Raw genomic sequence first — 23,741 nt, forward strand, 5'->3', positions numbered from 1 at the left:
ATGTTTGCAGATGACATTGTGATCTGTAGTGAGAGTAGGGAACAGGTAGAGGAGACCCTGAAGAGATGGAGATATGCTCTAGAGAGAAGAGGAAAGAAGGTCAGCAGGACTAAGACAGTATATATGTGTGTGAATGAGACGGAGAATAGAGGAATGGTGAGGATGCAAGGAGTAGAGTTGGCGAAGGTAGATGAGTTTAAATACTTGGGATCAATAGTTCAGAGTAATGGTGAGTGTGGAAGAGAGGTGAAGAAGAGAGTACAGGCAGGATGGAGTGGGTGGAGAAGAGTGTCAGGAGTGATTTGTGACAGATGAGTACCAGTAAGAGTGAAAGGGAAAGTCTACAAGAGGGTAGTGAGACCAGCTATGTTATATGGGTTGGTGACAATGGCATTGACAAAAAGGCAGGAGTTAGACGTGGATGTGGCAGAGTTAAAGATGGTAAGATTTTCACTGGGTGTGACAGGGGTGGACAGGATTAGGAATAAGTATATTAGAGGGTCAGCCCAGGTTGGAAGGTGTGGAGACAAAGCCAGAGAGGCAAGATTATGTTGGTTTGGACATGTTCTCAGGAGGGATGCTGAGTATATTGGGAAAAAGATGCTAAGGATGAAGCTACCAGGTAACAGGAAAAAAGGAAAGCCTAAGATAAGGTTTATGGATGTGGTGAGAGAGGACATTCAGGTTGTTGGTGTGACAGAGCAAGATGCGGAGGACAGGAAGAAATGGAAACAGATGATCCGCTGTGGCAACCCCTAACAGGAACAGCCGAAAGATGATGATATATATATATATATATATATATAAACATATAATCTGTCTTGAGTCTACTGCAAAATAATTGATGCTGCAAGGATAGTTTGCACAGAGATTGGAAAATACAGGCACAACATGATCTCCTCTAATCAAGGTGGGTGTAAAGCATGGGCCTTTAGCATGTGAAGCACACAAATAAGTGCTCCCCCTAGACGCTGGAAAGGGCTTTAATAATGGAACAGTAGTATTTTGATTCTTGTTATACATACTACCGCAATTAGCTGTTATGGCGAGTTAAGGTAGGTCTGCAGGTGAAACCTGAGCAGGTAGCATTTAGAATGTCACCTTTAAAATGCCCGCTAGTATTCAACAGGACTGTAAGTGCGCCAGTGACTCAGGGATGCTGAAGGCATTTTGTTACTTTTTTTTTTAATAAAGTAGGTTGACTCCCTGTAGGGCTGAAACTGTCGTCACCTGTCGTCACTGACTCTCGATTTATCTTTGGGAGCTAGAGTCCTGCCTCCTTCAGTAAGGCAGTCTCGGTTACCGAGGGAACCAACTGTGAAGTCCATCACAGGCTGCGGGTTCTTTCCTTATTGTTGGCTGTCACTCATCCGTTTCACGCGAACGCGCGCGTGGGTGCGCCCTCCCTTGCAGTAAGCGGCCCTCCCCGGTACAGAACTAGCAACGGTACTTGCTTGTTCTCCGGGGTTCATCTTTTTCTTTGTAGCTCATAATGCCGCATCTACAGCAGCTTCTCGTTCTTCTGCACCTTCTCTACCACTGCGTTTACAGCAGCAGCACTACATTACCGAGCCCCTGCGATAGCCAGCCATGCTTAAATAACGGCACCTGTCATCCTGGTAGCTCTAATTACAATTGCACCTGTAGCCCTGGGTTCCGTGGTGCCAACTGCGAGGTAAGGTTGGTTAGTGGGTGTGGTGAATGCGGGAATGCCTTAGGTCTTGCTCGTTATTTTACTATCGTGTTTTGTAATATTTGGGGAGACTGCCATGTATACATGTTATGTGTTGAGCTGGGTCACTGCTGAATATATGCATGTATGTGTGTGTGCGTGTGTTTTACTGTGTGGGCGACAACACCTTTTGGAATCCATGTGGTGACTTACATTTGCTGTACCCTTTTCAAGAGCACTTGGGAGTGCGTGACGTTCTGCCTTGAAAAATGGTGTACCATGCATTATTTATGTATTCGTGCTTTTGGGTGGGGGTCGCCATTACGTTGGGGGCACCTTGCTATATCCCCCGGATCGTAGGTGTTTGTATCTCAAGAGATGTTCCCTTGCTCACCTAGCCTAGGTGTTTGCATTTCAAGAGGTGTTGTAATGTTCCCTTGTGGTCACTGTCAGGTCTTGCAGTGCATGTGGTTTGTGCTTGTTAGGGTGAAAACGGTGAAAAGAGAAGCATAGTGCAATGCAATTAGTGTTTAAGACCACTAAGTATTTCGGATAGATAAATGTCACGATGAGATTCACTATGTCGATATGCTGCCTAGGTAATCACAGTGTCTTTGTGTGTGTGTGTGTGTGTGTGTGTGTGTGTGTGTGTGTGTGTGTAGGTAGGCGGGGCCCACTTCAATCCAACAATGTATACGGTGTTTTGTGCTGCGGTTGCTGACCGTGACAGCAATATGTACAATTTTATATGTATGCATTTTAATTTTATGGTTATAATGATTCATTCTGAAGAAATTACTGCAAAATGTGTGCTCTGTGTGCCTAGACTTATCAAGTGTTAACCCTTTCCTTTGTATATTTTGTCCTAATTGCTTTTGACAAAACTTGTGCAGTGGAAACAGCATTTGCATCTATTTAGGACGTTAATGTGTTTATGGAGAAATACAGAACCAAGGAAATAAATGTAATCTGAGATTATGCCATTAAAATGTGAAGAGAGTGATATGTCCATGGTCGATTTTGTGTATGTATGTATATATACCTGTAGTTGTGTGTGTTTATGTGCGTGCATGTTTGTATATATACCAATATATATATATATATATATACATATATATATGTATATATATATATATATATATATACACACACACACACACACATATATATATATATATATATATATATATATATATATAGATGTGGATAGATATGCTATGTATACATACATGCACACAGGCATGAGTGTATAGATGCATTATGTGTGTGTGTGTGTGTGCTCATGGATATACAGTGTACAGTGGGTATGTCGTTTTTGTCCTTCCTCTAAAGTATAGTTCTGTGCAGAAATTACCTATGACTGTGTTCATGGGGCTACAGTTTATCCTCTGTGCAGAAGAGAAGGTAGAAGGCTACTGCTAAAGGTCATTATATTATGCATGCCCCTAACACATCAATCAAATCTGTCTAGTAGCAGAATGTCAGATGCATAACATGGATATAGCTTTATGTGACTGGGTCAGAAAACAAAGACGCAATTCAAGTTCATGATTAAATTATATAGTTTCTAGGGCAGTGCAGGACGCATACTACAGGTTACAAATAAAAGTGATATTTTTTCTCTGCACTGAGAATGTCATGTATGTGACATTAGGTGTCATGTGAACATCAAAGGGTTAAAGTACCACTGCGAATATAATGTCACATGAGGAAAGAGGAATTAAAATGACCCTGTCATGGAGGTAGTTCTGTGTCATATTTCTGGACTGCACCAGGTTATCAGGTCATTAAGGAAAACTGTAGTATTTGTTTATCAGGACTGAAACCATGTTTTAAATGATTAAACTGGAAAATTGAATGTATCAGTTTGTACTGTTGAAAAACATTTTTAAATTCAAAGAAAAAACGTCAGAGCACTGCTTGCCACTGATATTTGTTAGTGTGTGTGTCCCTGTGTGCACGAGTGGGTCTGTGTAATTCTGTAATATGCATCAGTCACAGACGTGTGTGTGTGTGTGTGATGTATTTATACAAACACATACACATATCTAAACACACACACACACATATATATATATTTATATATAAAATGCATACACAAATGTGAAGGCAATCATATATATATGTCTACACACACAGATACACATTCATTTGCGTGTGTGCATTTGTTGTATTAACGTTTGCACCTAGACTACAAAGATGTTTGAATTTTTTGCTTGTTTAACTAATGAGTCAATCGTGAACAAGGCCCCTGAGTAAAATCCTAGTATTTTACAAGATAATGTCATTTTCCCTCAGAGTAGTATCGCCTGTCTTTTGTTTGCGTAATTTTCTGGGAAGCAAACTAATAGATGTTCTGCAAAACATAACGTAGTTTAGAAGAAATTAAATAAATTCATCCCTGGTCTAATAGCTCTGATGCATTTGTGATGGTTAATTCATTAAAGATTAACACAGAGCTGTTATGTGATCATCATCTGTGTTACTCTTGAGCCAGTTTCTAATTTCTGCCCCTACTGTTAAAAGTTTTTTTAGGAAGCATTGCTGCATATTTTATTAGGTTGTAACGTGGTGGGTAATACTACCCAAATCTTGTTAAAAGTCATTCAGCATATATCTTGCAGAAACCATAATTCATACACTGTTATTTGCAGTAGTGTATTTGTATGTGTCCCACACACACTGAGGTTCACTTCTCATCAGTATCTATTTCTGTGTACATTTTAAAGGTAATTAATTGATAAGACTGGCAAAATGGGTACCAGGTATCTCACAACATAATGGATCAAAATATTTCATATCCAGTGGACTGAGTGAATATAAGGAATGTGTGTGCGTGTGTGTGTGTGTGTGTGTGTGTGTGTGTGTGTGTGTGTGTGTGTGTGTGTGTGTTTAATTCATCACCCTAGTGTATAGTTTTGTGTTAGACAAGTAATTTTTAAGATTTATCATTTGCAGGTAACACATGTATTGTAGGGAAGATTCTGGAAAATAGAACAGAAGGAGAAGATGAGCTGCAGAATGATTCCAGTGCCTTATCTGGCTGCATATTGATATACACTGTATAGTGTGTGGACAGATATGATAAAAAATACAAATGTGCAAGGTTTTAACTAGTACCCATATAAAAAATCTTAAGGGATTTCAGGCAGCAAATTTCAAATGTCATGAAAAAAACAGGCATACACTTAAATGTGGAAAAATATCTAAGGAGAGTATTTCATCTAAGAGCTGTGTCCATGTATACTTGGCAGTGCTGGGGTAAGTGAGACTACAACAAGCCATTCTTAGTCAAAGAAATGCTGTTTGCTAGGAGTAGCTCCATGTAGAAGTGATGAAGATAGAGCTGATATGAATGTTTGGGTGCTTGTGTGAACTGCATAGGGCAGAAGTATTAACAAAGATGGAAGCAGAACTACCTGTCTTTGTGTGGCATGTCTTGATATCATTTAATAAGGTCCATTTTAGATACCTAAATAAGGTACATTTTTTACATTAGCTTATGTTTTTCCATATCCTGCTCTATACACTCACATTTCATACAAGAACAGTTTCTACCATGATCACTAGAGCTGAAAGGAAGCCAGCATTATTTTAACATTCTCGTAATTTAATATTTAAAAAATCAAGAGATAAGAATATTTTGTCACTGACTGTATGTGGTTATTTGCTTAAATTGTTGCACAGTTTCTCATTGTCATGTAACATATCTAAAATTGGCAAATGGAAAGCATTTTTTCCAAGTCAACATCATGGTATAGTGAAAGGCCTATTTACATCTTCCAGAAATATATTTTTCTCAAACTATTTCTTATTGTGGTTTTTGGTATTTGTATTTCAATATCAAAACGTTTTGATTGTAATATGCAAAAAGGAGCAGTTAACTTTTTAAAGGAAAATTGAGTGAATATTTCATACAAATGGAGACACGCAATCATTTTAAAGATTTTTAACCCCCAAACACAGTTACAGAACTGAAAAACAGCTAAGTACTAGTGTTTGTTTTTTTCTTTGATATTTAGTCATTCATCACTGTATTCCTATTGGACGTGTAGCACAGAGGAATCACAACTTACCAGCCGTGCTACCTAAGGTGCACATTTAAAGAACAAATAAGGCAGTGACTGCAGTCTTAGAGAAACTGAAGCACCTGAAACTGTGGTTGTGTTAATACGCATAATGTTAAGCTGCTGTTTCTGAAGCTGACATTGTTAGGAGAAGAAAATAGTGTTAAAAATAGCCCACTGCAGTCATTGAGTCAAAAGGTATTCTTGTACAAAACATGGACAGAAATAAAAGCAGCCATGGTGGTGGTGTCTTTGCATGTGTTTTGCACATTACCTCTCTTTTGTATTCAACATAACCCAAAAAAAACATATTAAAATTGTATAGAAATAATAGGTCTAAGTCAGGAAAACAGTCACAGCTGTACATATATTTTGCAACATTTAGGGTCTTAGGTCTCAACAATTCCATTATTAGCCTCCATAATACCACTCGCATAAAGTTGAATATGGCCAAAAGTTGTTATAATAGTATAAACATTTTCTTATCATCCTCCCAAATAGGTCTTGTATACTACATTGAAAGTAGAGCAGTGGTCATTGTTAGATTTATTCTAGATTGGTTATTATATGCTTAAATTGTTGCACAGTTTCTCATTGTCCTATGACTAATTGCTTACAATATCATTATTTAGTAATATCTGTAAATAGTTACACAACAATTAACCAGTGCAAACTCCTTATAGTTAACTAACCAATCTTTAATTCTTTAAATAACATATGTTAAATAGCTGCACTAAATATACATTTCTCTGGATAACTAACTATTCTAATCTCTTGAAAAGTCACAGGTAAATGATTCAGAACTGTGTTATGCTGCCTGAAGGGTTAGCTGGTTGTGTTCCCATTTCAGTCTATTGCGGCTTCTCTATGATTATATGATGCAATTGATGATGCATGCTGCAGTTGTTTTACCACTTCTGGTTAGTTGGATACATGTATGCAGTAGCCTGACTGAACATTTTCTCCTTGGGCCTTCAGTTATAAGGGGCAATCTATGGATGGGTAATTTAATCAGCAAAAAAATATTTATTTATACAATAAAGCAATACAGTTATACTTGAGTGGAATAACCCCTTCTCATCATGATAAAAATGCTGTCTGATGTAACATTTCAAAGTATTAAAGATTTTCTGAAGATTGTTTTAAGTCTCCTTTCCTTTTTAAAATCAATGCCATATTAAAGGCCACAAATCTAAATAAGATGATTTACAACATAGTATGATGTGCTGCTTTAGTGGAACATATTCATAAAAGAACTAACGGCACATAGTCATTTTTATTAGTTTCAGTTGCATGACTAGGAAAACAAGTAGAAATGTGAGATGTTAAGAGATTAATGCATATGTTGACAAAAGTGAAAATTAAGCTAATGCTGAGCTGTGCAGCTGTGCATGTTTTGAAAGCCTGCAAATAATCTGAGTATGGTTTATTTTTCTGCAGTGCAAATTCATTTGAAGGTGACTCCAAATGAAACTTCCGATGAAATCTGTCGACAAATTCCCTTCCTTTTTATATGATAAGAGCTAACATCCTAAATAACATTTATTATCTAAAACTTAAGAGACTTTAGAAGATATGTTCACAACTCTTCAACTCTTATGTACTGTAAGTTAATGAAAAGAGCAGGGAAGGTTATCCAATGTGCTGGCCAAATTTACCCACTAGTAGAAATACCACCTCAGGTCATAGGATCATAGGATCGTAGGAGATTACTAGGGTAATGGCCCTAGGCCCTTACAAGCCTAGCCAATCGTTTATCCCCAAAAAGAAACCTTTGTATAGCATTGCCTTTTTAAAATGTATGAATCCCATGATGCACTGAGTATAGTATCTCATGCCAGCGTATTCCTGATGACTGTACTATTAACATTGCTTTTTCTGCTGTGCCATTTTAAACAGATATAATTTTAGTTAAAATACTGGTATACCCTGACATCAATACACTACTGTTCAACATTAGCAGACCAAGCAGTTGTCCTTATAACAATCTTCCACCTTCCATTAAATGAAGCTAAAGTTTGTGAATATTTGTGAATAATAATGACTACAGGGCAAGAGTTGGGAGTTCTGGTCTGTAGCAGCTAGTGACATTTAAGCTGTTGGGGAGATGGTTACAAAAAACATTGAAAGGGCTGGCTTCTATTATTGCAGTATGAAGTAACCCTTGCAAGTATGGCAGCTGCAAGGTCTCAATCCAAATGTACCAAATTCAAAAAAGCATAAGACCAGCAAACAGTGGCAATAAATCAGACGGTTAATAAGTGCAAAAGCACATAAGGAGTAGAAAATCAGGCCGGTTTTGACTATCCTATTACTTAGCCTTCATCAGTGTGAATACATTAAACACATTGCTCCTTATATATAATTAAAAATCAAACGTGACCAATTAAAGGTGCTCATTTTGTCCAGGTTTAAATAAGCCCCCTAACTTAATGATCCATTTTTTCTCCGTGGTATTTAATATTTGATGCCAGCCAGATTTATGGGATCTGGACCCCCTATTCTATCAATCACTGTAAAGCTGAATACAGCATTTTTATGCAGTATGGTGTGCTTGTATAATGCACTAGTTTGTTTATGGTGTTTAATGTCACTTAAGTGTTCAGACATTCTAAATTTCAAAGGCCTCGATGTTTGCCCTATGTAAAAGGCTGAACAGCTGCAGCTAGCAAGGTATATTATCCAATCTATGTGACAGTTTGCAAAAAACGTGATATCAAAGACCTGAGCAGTATTTTGGCTACTAAAACTTTTGGTTTTAAGAACCAAACATAACTCCTTTCTCCATGCCACCAGCTTTCATCCCCCCATATCTGCAAGAACATACCCAAATCCCAGTTCATGAGGATGAAACGCATTTGTTCTGATGAGAGCTCGTATGGGCATTTCAGAGATGACCTGGTATCTAGATTCAGGGACAGGGGGTACAAAATGGAACAAGTTCTACAAGTTAGAAACTGTGTAGAAAATATGGAAAGGGAAGACCTCCTTCAATATAAAGAAAAACACAAAGGTGAGGGATTCACCTTAAGGTTTGTGACTACTTATGGTCATAACACAGGGGTATTGATGGACGGTGTCCAACACCACTGGAATATACTGTTGACTGACAATAGACTAAATGAGATTTTGGGAAACAAATGTCAGTTTTCATTTAGGAAAGGAAAAAAAATTGGCAGCACACTTTTATCATTATAAACATCAACATGAGAAGGATAAACAGTATGCTCAAGTTACACTTTCAGGGGACCCCTTAATAGGTTGTTTCCCATGCGGACATTGTGTCCATTGTCCTAGGGTTCTTAAAACCAAAACTTTTAGTAGCCAAAATACTGCTCAGGTCTTTGACATCACAATTTTTGCAAACTGTAACACATATTGGGTAATATGCCTTGCTAGCTGCAGCTGTTCAGCCTTTTACATAAGGCAAACATCGAGGCCTTTGAAATTTAGAATGTCTGAACACTTAAGTGACATTAAACACCATAAACAAACTAGTGCGTTATACAAACAAACCATGCTGCATAAAAATGCTGTATTCAGCTTTACAGTGATTGATAGAATAGGGGAGTCCAGATCCCATAAATCTGGCTGGCATCAAATATTAAATACCAAGGAGAAAAAAATGGATCATTAAGTTAGGGGGCTTATTTAAACCTGGACTAAATGAGCGTCTTTAATTGGTCACATGTTTGATTTTTAATTATATATAAGGAACAATGTGTTTAATGTATTCACACTGATGAAGGTTAAGTAATAGGATAGCTGAAACCGGTCTGATTTTCTACTCTTTATGTGCTTTTGCACTTATTAAAAGTTTGATTTACTGCCACTGTTTGCTGGTCTTATGCTTTTTTGAATTCTATTATTGCAGGTCATTAACCATTACCTCTAAACAAACAACATCTGGATCCATTCACATTTGTCCACTGACTGCCTCAGGACCCTCTCATTATAGCCATTTTATTGACTATATATTCAGATGTCTGACTGCAATCAACAAGTGTAATCTTAGGAAAAATAGAGCCCTTGTCAATGGAATTCATGACACCCCCCCAGTTGCAGACTGGTTTGCTTTCTCCAGTAATCCTAACTATTCCCCTAATCCTGGTCTCACATCAGTCTATATAGATTATTTATTTCTTGTTTTTTATTTTTAAATTTGTCTTAATTTTAACGTTCTCCCATCCTTTTAACACACCATAACTGGCCAAGACTCCATTGCAATAGGTTTGGAGAACATACATGACTTATGCTGGGGTTCACAGAGCTCTAGAAGCTCTGAGGTGAATCTCTGAGCTTTTTTTTACAATCATTTGATCCAATGATAGCCTGAACAAAAAAATCATGAGTATGAAAAGAAATTCAGTCTTAGTTTTTTCTTTCAAAGAAAAATAAGTTGTGTCCAAAGCTAATGAAACAGACGTTGTCCAGTAAACTGAGAAGGCAACTGCTTTCAAGGATATATAAATCATATCTTTGATAACGTCTGTCTTCCCACCCTTCTAAAAAAGATATATCCCCAGATTCTGCATGCCTTGCATGGCATGCATGATTAGTGCAGGAGCTCTAGCAGGCAATATGTCTGCCATGCGATCCAGGGACAGCCTGCATGGGTGTGCACGAGTGCTCCGGCACTAGTCCTGCCCGAACTAAGCCCCTGTATGCATATCACCTCATTTGCAGGAGAAATGCATGCAAATGAGGTGAATGTGCGATCCAGGAAGCTTGAAATCAGCCATGCAGGACTAGTGCAATCTGCAAAAATGTACTTGGCTAGTAACCGAGTACATTTCTGCAAAAAACAAAACAGAGCCATGCCAGCTCCAAATAAAGGCTGCATATCAGTCAGGAAGCATGCCAATGGCCAAATATAAGGCCATTGGCATTGCAAACAGTGTAAAAAAATAAAAAATCAACTTTCATTTTTTTTAACCGATCTCGGCTGTTTAAGTGTAGGGCAGCGGAGCGCAAACAGAATTGGGGTGAAAATAATAAAATAAACCTAAAATAAGCATTCTAACAAAATCACTATTCTGCCATGAACGTCAATGGCAGGCAGAAGACAACATGGCCAGTGAGTAGTGGTTGCCAAGGGGGGAGGCTCAGTGTGAGACATGTAACTATGCATTAGCAGGCAATCCTGTGTAAATGAGGGGAATGATAGTGAATCCCAGTTTTTCCCAGCATGCTAGTCAGGTCACAACAGTGTAAGAGCAGGAATAGCTTGGTGCAAGCCTAGCAGTTAGCTGACATCATTGGGAGGGGTGTCAGGCATAGTGTAAGCGGATTGGAGCCCTGTGGCTCAGGTTTGCTCCTAGCTAAGCACAGCTAAGCAAGGGGATGTGTCTGACTCTGCCTAGCACTCTTTACATTGTCTAAGCAGGTGTGCACACCACACACTGGGTTTTAAAGATTTAAAATAAAAGTTAAACCAGGAAATTGCAGCTCTGTGCACATTTGAGCACTGTGTTTGCGCGGTGTGCCCCTGGGCTTAAACAGGAAGGCAATGGGAAGGGAAAACAGCAGTAGGAAGGTAATCTAGGAGAACTAGCATAGCTGGCAATTGAAATGTATCAGAATCAGCCAATTACACAGGCAGCAGACCAGCTCAGCCCAGAACACTGCTATAAACTATGCAAACACTTTCCTCTCTGTTTTTTCCCACACTGTACATCACCTGTGTAAACAAGCAGGGAACTTTTAACAATCAGAACAACAAAATGATAGGGGCTACAATAGCTATCATACAACATCTTGTGGAAGAGGCTGAGGGTGGTGAAGATGTGAATGCTGTTGACCAACCCACAATGAGGAGATGGAGAAGAGTGTACAGACCCAAGATAACCTACCAGGGGTTACATGACCTGGAGATAGTGGAACACTACAGGGTGGACAGGGACCTCCTACAGCAAATTGTTGAGCTGTGCCGGCCACGCCTGACACACAGAACTAACAGAGGGGAACCCATCCCAGTGGATACCAAGGTATGTGTAGGCCTAAGAATACTAGCTACAGGTACCTTCCAAAGGCCAACTGGGGATATGATAGGGATCTCACAGTCATCAGCATCCGGGGTACTCCACCAGTTCCTGGATGCCATGTCAGCACATTGGTGAGCACGTATATTTCCCCAACACCCATGAGGCATTGGCCAGCAATATGCAACTGTTCCACCAAATAGCAGAATTCCCTGAGGTAGTAGGTGCTATAGACTGCATGCACATATGCATCAAAGCACCACCCGGTGAGTGGGGTAGGGTCTACATCAACCGCAAGGGCTTCCCCTCCATCAACTGCCAGGTTGTGTGTGATGCCCAAGGCATAACAATGAATGTGTGTGCTGGCTGCCCTCAAAGCTATCATGATTCCCACATCTGGCATCTGATGCAACTGTAGATCTGCCAATAGGGACATCCCTCACGGTCACCTAGTGGGGGATACTGGATACGCACTGGAGCCATGGCTGATGACACCCATCAGAAAGGCACACACACCCAAACAATAACTCCATAATGAGGCACATGCACAGACCAGAATTATCGTAGAGCGTGTGTTTGGGATGCTCAAGTCACAGTTCTGGTGCCTGGACACATCCGGTGGAGCTTTGCAGTACTCACCAGCTACATTTACCAGGATTGTCATTGTATGTGCCATGCTACACAATATGATCCTGTGGAAACAGCTACAGCAGAAACAGCACGGGGCAGGGCCACACTGCCCCCCACCATTGCCAAGGCCTGCACAGGCACAGAGTGACTTGGAGGAACAACAACCTGAGCCTGCCCCAGAAGGCAGAAGGAGGCATGCCCAGTATGCTCTGGCCTTGGCAAAGAGGCAACACATAGCACATACACTGACACAGGAGGGACCCAGGGAATAACACCTCTCTCTGACCCTCACATACAGTAAAAAAGATGCCAAACATGACACTACCTGTGCTCAACCATGTGTAGGGAGTGTACTGTGTGCATCCAACGTAGGCAGCCCTGCAGCACCACCCTCAATACTGGGACACCCACAAGGTAAGTGACTCACACATGCCAGTCAGGGGGGGTTCACATACCCAACAAGAGGCACAGCCAGCAGGACAGGTATAGACAAACACAAATAAAAGGCTGTGTTATGGGCTCTGAATGATGCCTATGGGTAACCCCCCCAAGGCCTACACAGACAGACCACAGCAGGTTAGGCAGTGGGATGTTAGTTCTGAAGGTAGGAAGTCAGAAATTAATATGTAGGTAACTCAAAACTAAGTTCTGTAGTACACTGGTATGCCTCTAGTCAGCATGATAGGTTAGAATACAGAATGAAATGGAGTACCTGACATACCACTACAGTCATAGCAAATCTGTACAAGTGTCAGGTGTGCCCCCCCATCCTACGTAATAATGTAATAACAGTCAGGTGTGCCCCCATCCCATGTAGACAGATAGAAATAGTCAGGTGTGCCCCCATACTATGTAGAAATGTAGTGACAGTCAGGTGTGCCCCTCAATCCTGTGTAGAACTGTAGAAGTAGTCAGCTGTGCCCCACCCATCCTATGTAGAAATGTAGTAACAGTCAATGCCAAATGATCGACGGATACCCTGCAGAAACAGTATGCTACCTGTAGGTGTACAACACAAAGGTCTGCACTGCAGTATAAACTACCTGGACTCGATCCACACATTCAGTACAGATGGGCATACTGGACATGCTCACACACTTAGAGAAATGAAGGCAGTGTCAGTCAACAACATACTGAAAGGTCATACTGGGCATGCTCACACACTTAAACAAGTGAAGGCCATGTCTGCAAACACCAGTGGACCAGACATATCTGGCAGTCGCAGATGTTAGTGAAGACACTCCTCAGTATGCACCACTCATGTTTTGCACACACACTGGATTGGAATACAGACATATATCTAAGGACAACACACTATAATAAGCCACAGGTAGATGTACATAGATGTGCAGAAGAGGGTGACTGTGATAAGGAGCCATCCAGGACTGTCCCACCAATCACACAGCCAAAGGGCCACAACCACATGAAGTTCAGATGTCAATCACTGTAGATACTAGCCACCGGTATCTGTCAGCATTACAGACTATATGGTGCAAGTGCTAGCTGTGCAACATGACTGTACAAGGAAGTAGTCATCTAGCAGCTGTATTACTTGTACCTGTGAAATATGACTCTGTGTGTGCCCGCATGTGGTGTGTCAACCTCTAGATGAATGGGTTATGGCCCATGCACACACACTGCCCTCCTCATATCCTTACTATGACAAGCCTGCTGAGGTCATCCACTGTGAAATACACCTTTGGGAGAGTTGCAGCCCAGTAATCTCCGTGGTGCGTCCTATAACTGCATACTGCTGTAGTGTGATAAACTAGTTAGGTAGGAGTTCCAATCCCAGACATGGCAACTGTGTGTGTGTGTGTGTGTGTGTGTGTGTGTGTGTGTGTGTGTGTGTGTGTGTGTGTGTGTGTGTGCCTGTCTGTCTGTCTGTCGATGTCTGTGTATAGAACAGTACTTTTAGGGTAGTCACACTCCCTACAATTCAAATTCTCTACTTTGGTAAGGCTGCTGATGTCATCTACCTGGAAATACATCTGCGGGAAGGTTGTAGCCCAGTAATCTCAGTAATGCGTCCCATGACTGCGTACCGCTGTAGTGTGATAAACTAGTTAGGTAGGAGTTCCAATCTCAGACATGGCAACTGAGACTGTGAGTGAGTGTGAGTGGGTGTGTCTGTCTGTGTAGAGAGCAATGCTTGTTAAGGTAGTTACACTCCCTATAATTCAAATGCTCTACTTTGGTAAGGCTGCTAATGTTGTCCACCTAGAAATACAACTCTGGGAAGGTTGTAGCCCAATAATCCCAGTAGTGCGTACCATAACTGCGTACTGCTATAGTGCGATAAAATAATTAGGTAGGAATTCTAATCCCAGACTTGGCAAGTGTGTTTGTGTGTGTCTGTGTGTGTGTGTGTGTGTGTGTGTGTGTGTGTGTGTGTGTGTGTGTGTGTGTGTGTGTCTGTCTGTCTCTGTCTGTGTAGAGAGCAATGCTTTTTAGGGTAGTCACACTCCCTACAATTCAAATGTTCTACTTTGGTAAGGCTGCTGATGTCATCCACCTAGAAATACATCTCTGGGAAGGTTGTAGCACAGTAATCCCAGTAGCACATCCCATAACTGAGTACCACTGTAGTGTGATAAAATAGTTAGTTAGGAGTTCTAATCCCAGACTTGGGAAGTGCGTGTGTGTCTGTGCGTGTCTGTCTGCCTCTGTCTGTGTAGAGAGCAATGCTTTTTAGGGTAGTCACACTCCCTACAATTCAAATGCTCTACTTTGGTAAGGTTGCTGATGTCATCCACCTAGAAATACATCTCTGGGAAGGTTGTAGCCCAGTAATTGCAGTAGCACATCCCATAACTGCGTACAGCTGTAGTGTGATGCAATAGTTAGGTAGGTGTTCTAATCCCAGACTTGGCAAATGTGTGTGTGTGTGTGTGTGTGTGTGTGTGTGTGTGTGTGTGTGTGTGTGTAGAGAGCAATGCATTTTAGGTTAGTTACACTCAGTACAATTCAAATGCCCTACTTTGGCAATCCTGCTGATGACATTCACTATGAAATACACCTTTGGGGAAGGGGCACTCCAGCAATCCCTGTGGTGCGTTCTATAACAGCATCATGCTGTAGTGTGATATATAACTCTGGTAGGGGTTCTATTTCCACACATCGCAGTTGTAGACATTCTGTGTGTGTTTCTATGTCTGTGTAGGGAGCAATGCATTTTAGGCTAGTCACACTCAGCACAATTCAAATGCCCTACTTTGGCAATCCTGCTGATGTCATTCACTGTGAAATACACCTTTGGGAAGGAGTACTCCAGTAATCTCTGGGGCCCGTCCTATAAAGGCATAGTGCTGTAGTGTAATATACTAGTTAGGTAGGAGTTCTTTGTGTGTGTGTGTGTGTGTGTGTGTGTGTGTGTGTGTCTGTGTTTGTCATTTGTATCCTGTGTGGAGGTGGTTGTGAGTGTGTAACAACTGGACTCAATGTGGATCGGGTTTTAAAAACTTCTTATATGGTGGGCCAAGTATATATCACAATGTCCACAGTACAGGGATAACGGCTGTGAAACAGCCGAGAGGCTGGGGTGCAAATCCATACCCCTTAATGTGGCATCAATGCCAGCTGCCAGCTGAACAACATTAGCAACCCTTGTATTACCCAGGGAACACTCTCAACCCATGTCTCATACACACACACACACACACACACACACACACACACACACACACACACACATACACACTTGCCTAGGCAACAAGCTCTATGTTGGTAGTAACCTGCATATTGCCCACTGATAGTAACCATGGTGTGATTGCAGAGGGCTACAGAGGGCATGGTACCCTGCCCATCAGTCCAATAGGCATGTACATGCCGACAGTGCACCTCCCCCATGTTCCCCACTGGGCACCTGCAACACCTGTGATGCCATCAAATGTGACCCACAAAGGACATACCATGCCTGAAACACACGCCCTGTATGGACAGATGTCACTGACACCAGGGAATATTGGTATCATGCTATCATTGTAGGTGCAGGGTCAACCTGCTGTCCATTAACAGTTCCTGCCACATGTGGCCAGGACTGGCACATCTGATGATATCACTCTGTGGACACAACATGGGCCAGACACCCCAGGTACAGTTCCACATGTCACTGTACATACATATGGGAGGTGTGCACATCCCAGACACTGTCCATATCATGGACTAAGGAACACATACATGGCAAGCAATGCACAGCATTGGCCACACACAATAGTCACCCAAGTGACTGGATGGTGAATACAATACCCACCTGTGTGGGCAACTCCAGACACTGCACTCCTGAGCCACATTGCAGACCACTGTCATGTGGCCTGATGCCAAGGTATACCCATCACCTAGCCTTGTATAGCCATCTGGCACTGTCATCTACAACACACCCATGAAGCAGTGCACCCATGCATGTCAGTACTGGCACCCATGTCTGTATATGTGGTGTATGGTGCGTATGATCACATTCACAATCACTACAACCCCCAACCCCTATTGGCATACTGAAGCATGCTGTCTGATGTCAGACACCTCCACATACCCTTTGCACATATAACCTCCGTATCACAACTGTGGTGCATGTGATACCGGCACAGTACTGTGTTGTGGCAATCTCACTAGTGATGAGTTGTATTCCTGGCCCTGCCAAGTGTGTCAGTGTGTGTGTGTGTCTATGAGAGTGTGGCTGTGTTGACGCTGACACCTGTTCATGTGGACAGGCACATGTACTACACCTACCACATAGCTACCATATCCCTGTTGTAGATGTCACTCACCATCACATATACATTCTGAGGGCTCCCCAACATGTAGCCTATGTGGTGCATCCACTAACTGCATGGACCTGTGATAGCACTACATACTCTTCAGGGGTTTGATACCCTGTACTAGTTGGCGTGTGACACAAACATGCTTACGTTTTACTCCCCCACCCTTCCCTGGCATTTCTGTGCCTCTGTCTGCCTCTCTCTCTGGTGGATGTGGAGACTTACACCTGCATTGCTTAGGCAGCATCATGTGTATTTTAAGTGATGCTCAGGATCAGCTGATGGCCTCTGCATGAATTGCAGCCCTCCTCTAGCTGATTGCATGTGGAACAGCTGTGGTAACATTCCCATAGCCAATTGCATGGAAACATACACCAATATCTAGGAACATTGTGTTGGTTTTTTTGGGCCTTTCATTCACTGTGAGCAGGTACTCAATAATTTTGATTGTTTTATTTATGACAGTATACAGTTATGTATTTTTTTATATATGTATTGGTTTACTAATTGATTTGAGGTCATTTCCTGTAGTGTTAGTATTTAAGGAACTGGGTGTGTATTGTAAGTGTTTCTGAGGAAGTTCACATATTAAATTTGTGAATGAAAGCGCTAAAACACTTGGCTTCTTTTTGGTCCTTTGGTTGCTCACCAGTTTTCAGGTTTTTCAGTTTTTTGTTGTTTGTGACCAGCGTTTTATTCATCTGTGGGATTTAGTGACATTCTGGAGAGTTCACCATGGCGACTGAAAGTGCCAATTTGAGTAGTGATGACAATTTGCTTGATTTAACTGTGTATCTAGTTCCTGGCAGTGGATCTGTTGCGAGCAACAGTGGGGATTTCAAATCCTAAGAAGAACTTGTATCTTTCATTGTTAAAATTGTCAAAGATACTTTTAAATACATGAATACTAAAGAAATCGGTTCCGATACTTGTCCTAGTGGTTCTGGGCAAAGTTCGGTTTGCCTATCGGATGTTGTAGGCAAAAAAGATGAAAGTTCCTCTTTTGCCACTGTTTCAAATGTTGCGGTGACCGAGGGAGGAAGTGACGTCATACCAACTACCAGCCGTTTACAGACGGCAGTTATATCGGCGTCCAACGACAACAGCAATGGTAAAGGGGTGAACTCAGTCGGAGTTTGGGATTATATTTGCCAACAGCATTCCAATCCTTTTGTGGACACACGACCGGATGTGTTGGACATTGAATCAAGTAAGTTATCTAATGAAAATGGCTATACTGACAGTATCAACTGCAAAAAAAGTATTTACGAGCTTGAGAAGATGGTGCTTAAGTATGTCATGTTGGATTTAAAGATCTCCTATTTGGGAGAATGTATTTCTCGAAAGATTGTGCCGTTGGGTTTGCGTGTAGCAAAGTTTCCGAATTGTGTTACTGCTGGGGATGATTTGAGCAGACAATTGATAGATCTTTATAACAATATGGGTTTAGCCATGATGGGATGCCTGGTAACACACTATACGAATGAACTTGAAACCACCAAGGAACTTATCAAACAACTTGATCAAAAGATTAAAATTTTTGGGTGTTACAAGGATTTCATTATGTTATATAATGGTGTAGAGGCAAAGGCCGACAGGCATCGAGCATCAATTGTGGCTAGGAAGCAGAACAAACTTAAAAGGGACATTGTAGCTTACCATTTGAAACAGGCATATGTATTGCATGATAAGCAAGTTGAGAACTCCAATGGTACTCATGTCACTGAAAACACAGTGCGTTTAGATTTTCATGATGGGGTTCAAGAGGTTTCAAATAGAGTGCCACCTGTATCGGTGGGTGTTCATGTTGGCACAAAGGTTATTGACAAAAATTATGGACACACTACTGCGAATGATAATACTGAGTGTGGCACTGCCTCTGAATCTTTAGACCAGCCATTGACCAATCGGACACAAGCAAATTATGCTCAAGTTGTGGCTGGTGGTAAACAGACACAAAATCAGGGCCCTTTTCGGTCAACCTTGACAGTGAACAAACAGACTCACAAGTGGAACAACAATTTCCACAACAAATGGAAGAGCAAGGGGGAAAGGGAAATATTCCAATCAAAGGAAGTACAAGTGAACAATTTTTCAATGACTGATGAATTTTGTATCAATGTTATGAACTTGTCAAGCAATGTTTTGTCAACTGAATTGGTGAATGTGTTAAAGAAAGGTTTTTCTTTCATTCCAAATAATAAGGTTAACATCGGGAAATTGTTAATTGAGTTTAGATTGTATTTGAGGAAACTCAATTTATGTTATATTATGCATGATGTGTTGGCTACTTCTCACACTCCCAACAACGGTGGACCCAAGAAAGCTACTACTTTCGATCCACCTTTACACAATACTTTACAAGTTTTTCAAACTTTGTGTGAACAGGAGTTTAGGAAGATGGATTATCGGCTTGTAGATGATAATATAAATAGATCTGAAAGGCAAGCATTATTTGATTTGTGTAACAATCCCAACATCAGAACAATGAAGGCTGACAAAGGGGGCAAAATAGTAGTCATGGACACTACTCAATATAATGAATCTATGTTAGTTATGTTAGAAGATAGTGAGACATACCTTAGGGTTCAGGTTACTGATATAAACCACAGTTTTTTAAGAGTCAATACTTTATTATTTTATATGTTTAGTCAGGGTGAATTGGACCATCAAAGTTATGAATATCTTTTGGTAGAGCATCCCATGTTGGCCACCTTATTTGGCATTCCTAAGATACATGTTAACACACTAGAACCACCGTTTAGACCCATTATTTCAGCTAAACAATCTAAAACAGAGAACATATCTGTTTGGCTTGACCATCTGTTGAATCCAATTGTGCAGAAATCTAGATTTTACATCAGAGATTCTTGGCATTTATTGGAAGAACTACGGGAGCTGAACGTCTCTTTGCAGTCTGTTAGCATTGCTACGCTTGATGTGAAATCTTTATATACTTCCATCAAGCAGGAAGAAGGGTTGGATTATCTGAGGGAGTATTTGACCAGTTATACTGACATTGGTAACACCAAAGTAAACACCATATGTACCTTAATGGAGATTGTGTTAGACAATAATTTCTTTAGATTTGGTAAGCATTTCTATAAACAGATTTCGGGAGTGGCTATGGGGGCCAGAGTGGCTCCAGCTTTTGCCAATTTGGTAATGGCCAATTGGGAGCTCAAATTTTTGGTCATTCATCCTAGTTTTGACAAAGTGCTTTCTTATTTTTGATTTATAGATGATTTATTATTTTTATGGACTGGTTCCTTTGAGGAGTTTTCCGCATTGGTGGATGTTTTGAACCACACCACAGATTTTTTGGTGTTTAAAATCAGTGGATTTGGAGTGAGTATTCCATTCCTTGATGTTTTACTTACTGTGGATGTAACTAATAACAAATTTAGCAGTCAGATATATAGAAAGGAGGTTTTTGCCAATCAGTATCTACACAAGGATAGTTTACACCCCATTCATATGAAGAAGGGGGTTGTGAAGGGGCAAATTATCCGTCTTAGTAGACTGACTACCAATGATGATATTTTTCTTAGGGAAGTTTTATTTTTACGATCCTTATTTTTACACAGAGGGTACACCACTGAGTGGATTCAAAACATTGAGCGGGAAGTTTTCACACTCAGAAAGGGAATAGCTAAGCCTATTCTTTTGTCTGACCACATAGGTGTTAGTTCTAGATCTATTCATTCCAATTCAGGAAGCACTTATAACATTGCCTTTCCCTTACCCATTGTTGATGAAATGTGGTTCATTAAGGACATTATCATCAACAATTGGAAGGTGATGTTAGGGAACAAAGAGTTGGTTGGCACCGTAGGGGTTAAACCTATTTTTTCTACAGAAGATTTACCAACATCAAATCTATGCTTGAAATGGATCACATTAGATGTCAGGACAACACAAGAGCTGTTAGCATTAAGAGGGGAACATATGCATGTAAGAACTGTAGACAATGTAGATTTATTTGCAACAGCACTAGTGTATATGTTAAGGCCCCCAACTATACAATCTGGGCCAAATATTATTACAACTGTAATTGTGAGTATGTAGTCTATATAGCCAATTGTGTATCATGTGAACATTATTACATAGGCAAAACCAAGAGGGTTCTCAAGAGGAGAATCTATGAACACAATTTAGCAATAAAGAATAAAGATAGATTTAATTCTTTGGCCAAACACGCATTAGTCTGTAGGGAGTTTAAGAAATTTGAGTTTTCTGTGGTGGACAAGATCAGTACCACCAATTTTGGAGGAGATCTCAACAACATTCTGGAGTGTAAAGAGAGTATGTGGCAATTGGTGCTGGGGGCAGATAAGCCACCTGGCCTTAACGAATCTATTAATTTGAAATGTTTTTTAAAGTATAGGTAGTGTTCAAATTTACACATATATCTATTTCAATATATTTATATGTGTATATGCATTTATTTATTTGTATATTTAAAAAACATTTTATTCTTTTTTTACTTAATGTGTATAAATTTGATTGTTTTATTTATGACAGTGTACAGTTATGTATTTTTTTATATATGTATTGGTTTACTAATTGATTTGAGGTCATTTCCTGTAGTGTTAGTATTTAAGGAACTGGGTGTGTATTGTAAGTGTTTCTGAGGAAGTTCACGTATTAAATTTGTGAATGAAAGCGCTAAAACACTTGGCTTCTTTTTGGTCCTTTGGTTGCTCACCAGTTTTCAGGTTTTTCAGGTACTCAATCTGTTTTTTGGCAAACAGCATATCAGATGGATTGGGGATTTACCTCTAACAACATACACTGTGGAAACAGGCCAACACACAGGAGGGGGATGTACTTGACCTGACTACAGACTGTAAATGCTGCTATACTGCATTTGGAATAATGTTGGTTTAACAGGGTGTGTGTGGATATGGCTGTCCTACATGTTTTAATACCTGCCATGTCAGTGCTATGTTTATGAGGGAACAGCCATCTGTAGGGTCATCTGCAGACTGGCCAGTGTGTGGTGCCTTTTGTTTCAGGAGTTACCCACAGAGCACATATCTGTGAACTGCAGAAGGTAGTGTGAGGATGGCAGTCTGTAGATGGTGACAACCATGAGAGTTACTGACTTCATATCCCTCATAGGACATATGTTGCAATAAACCCAGTTACAACAGTAACTGTATGAGGTTATTACAGGAACATGTCAATATTGGTCCTGTGTATATGCCTCGAGCCATAACACTGTCAACGTTTGTACATATGTCTTGCAGTCAGGGGTGCATTTGTGCTGTACACCATAATTAGTGGCATCATATCTGATAACAAGCCAGTGAGATATCAGACTGCTACACATGCTATGTATAGTAGGGGTTATATTTGATGACATAACCTGGACATTATGTGGTTGTGTTTACAGTACTGAGGTCTGTGTACTTATGGGGATTGTCGGCAGTGTGTGTATTGTTAATATGTACCTTGGCCTGAGTACAGACTGTGGTAGATGTCATTGTTCTTGGTCCTGTTCTGTCTGATGTTACATGCTGCTCCACTGTACGTTACCCTGTTGGCTGACATGTTTGTAGGGCCATACACGCACATGTCCCATACCATAGACAGGTATCGGAGCACACTGTGTAGTGGCCCAGTATATGTAGGGTTAGTGTGTGAGTGGCAAATATGAGGTTGGTGTCGAACAGATAGTCCATATACTGTAATAATATGCTAGCATACCATATGTGGCTGTGTTCACATTGGTTGTGGTTATGCACTTTCACACAGGTGTATGTTAGTCTGTACTGTGGCATGCCTGTAGAGCCTGCTATATATGCAGGTACATGTGCATTCCCCCATAGGAAATGTAGGCCAGTGTTGAGCTGGTCTGCCTGTAGCCTGCACAGTGCTTTGTAACATGCCTAGCAGCTTAGTGTACGTACCTAGTGAGATGTAATGTCCAGATACATGCCAGATGTACTGTCGCTGGGCCACCATAACAGTCATGTATGTCAGACAGAGCAGTGGGATGCTGTACAGATGTATGTCAATATCTAGTGGGTAGTATGTGGCCATGGCACCTCTGTACCAGTGGTTAGTATGTGGCAGGACAGGCAGGGATATGTGAATGCATAACCTATGGGGGCACATGTATACCAGTAGTTACGTGTTATACCCATCTACATGGCTGTTAACATCCACATTGTCAGGAGTGGTCCACATGTCTTGCACTAAGGGGTTATGTGTACACCTCTGGACTGTCCAGAGTGTGTCAGACTGTCCACATATATTGGCCTTATCCCCGCTGTAGTCCACAGGAGCATTAGGTGCTAGCAGTGGTACTGTACTATGATGTCCTTCAGATGTCTGTGAGTAGCCAATGGCGCACATGGTAAAAGCAGATGTGAACTCCCACACACAACATGTCTGTGAAGACACTCCCTATTACAGTAGCAATAGTCTACAAATATACCTGCTATACATACCTGACATACCCTTGCACTACAAAGTTAGGACTATAGGGTCTGAGATAGGGCTACACTCCATGTTCAGGACATCTGTTGAGGATATATGTACATATAATTATTCAGATATCTATATAGTCATACACATATATATATCGACATACATAGATGTATATGTTTATGTACATAGCTGTACA

At 40.8% G+C, this 23,741-nt stretch overlaps 1 protein-coding gene across 1 annotated transcript in view; it reads left to right on the forward strand.

Annotated features, from left to right (window-relative positions):
* The first annotated feature begins 1,280 nt into the window (after nt 1-1,280).
* DNER (delta/notch like EGF repeat containing) overlaps nt 1,281-23,741 on the forward strand; it is a 1,500,171-nt gene continuing 1,477,710 nt past the window's right edge. The window contains exon 1 of the mRNA XM_044070411.1: nt 1,281-1,675. Coding sequence (XP_043926346.1) covers nt 1,493-1,675 — 183 coding nt within the window. The 5' untranslated portion in view covers nt 1,281-1,492. The remainder of the gene's footprint in view (nt 1,676-23,741) is intronic.

This window comes from Protopterus annectens, chromosome 4.part1, assembly GCF_019279795.1.
Source record: "Protopterus annectens isolate FY-2018-M chromosome 4.part1, PAN1.0, whole genome shotgun sequence".
Lineage (NCBI taxonomy): Eukaryota > Metazoa > Chordata > Ceratodontiformes > Protopteridae > Protopterus > Protopterus annectens.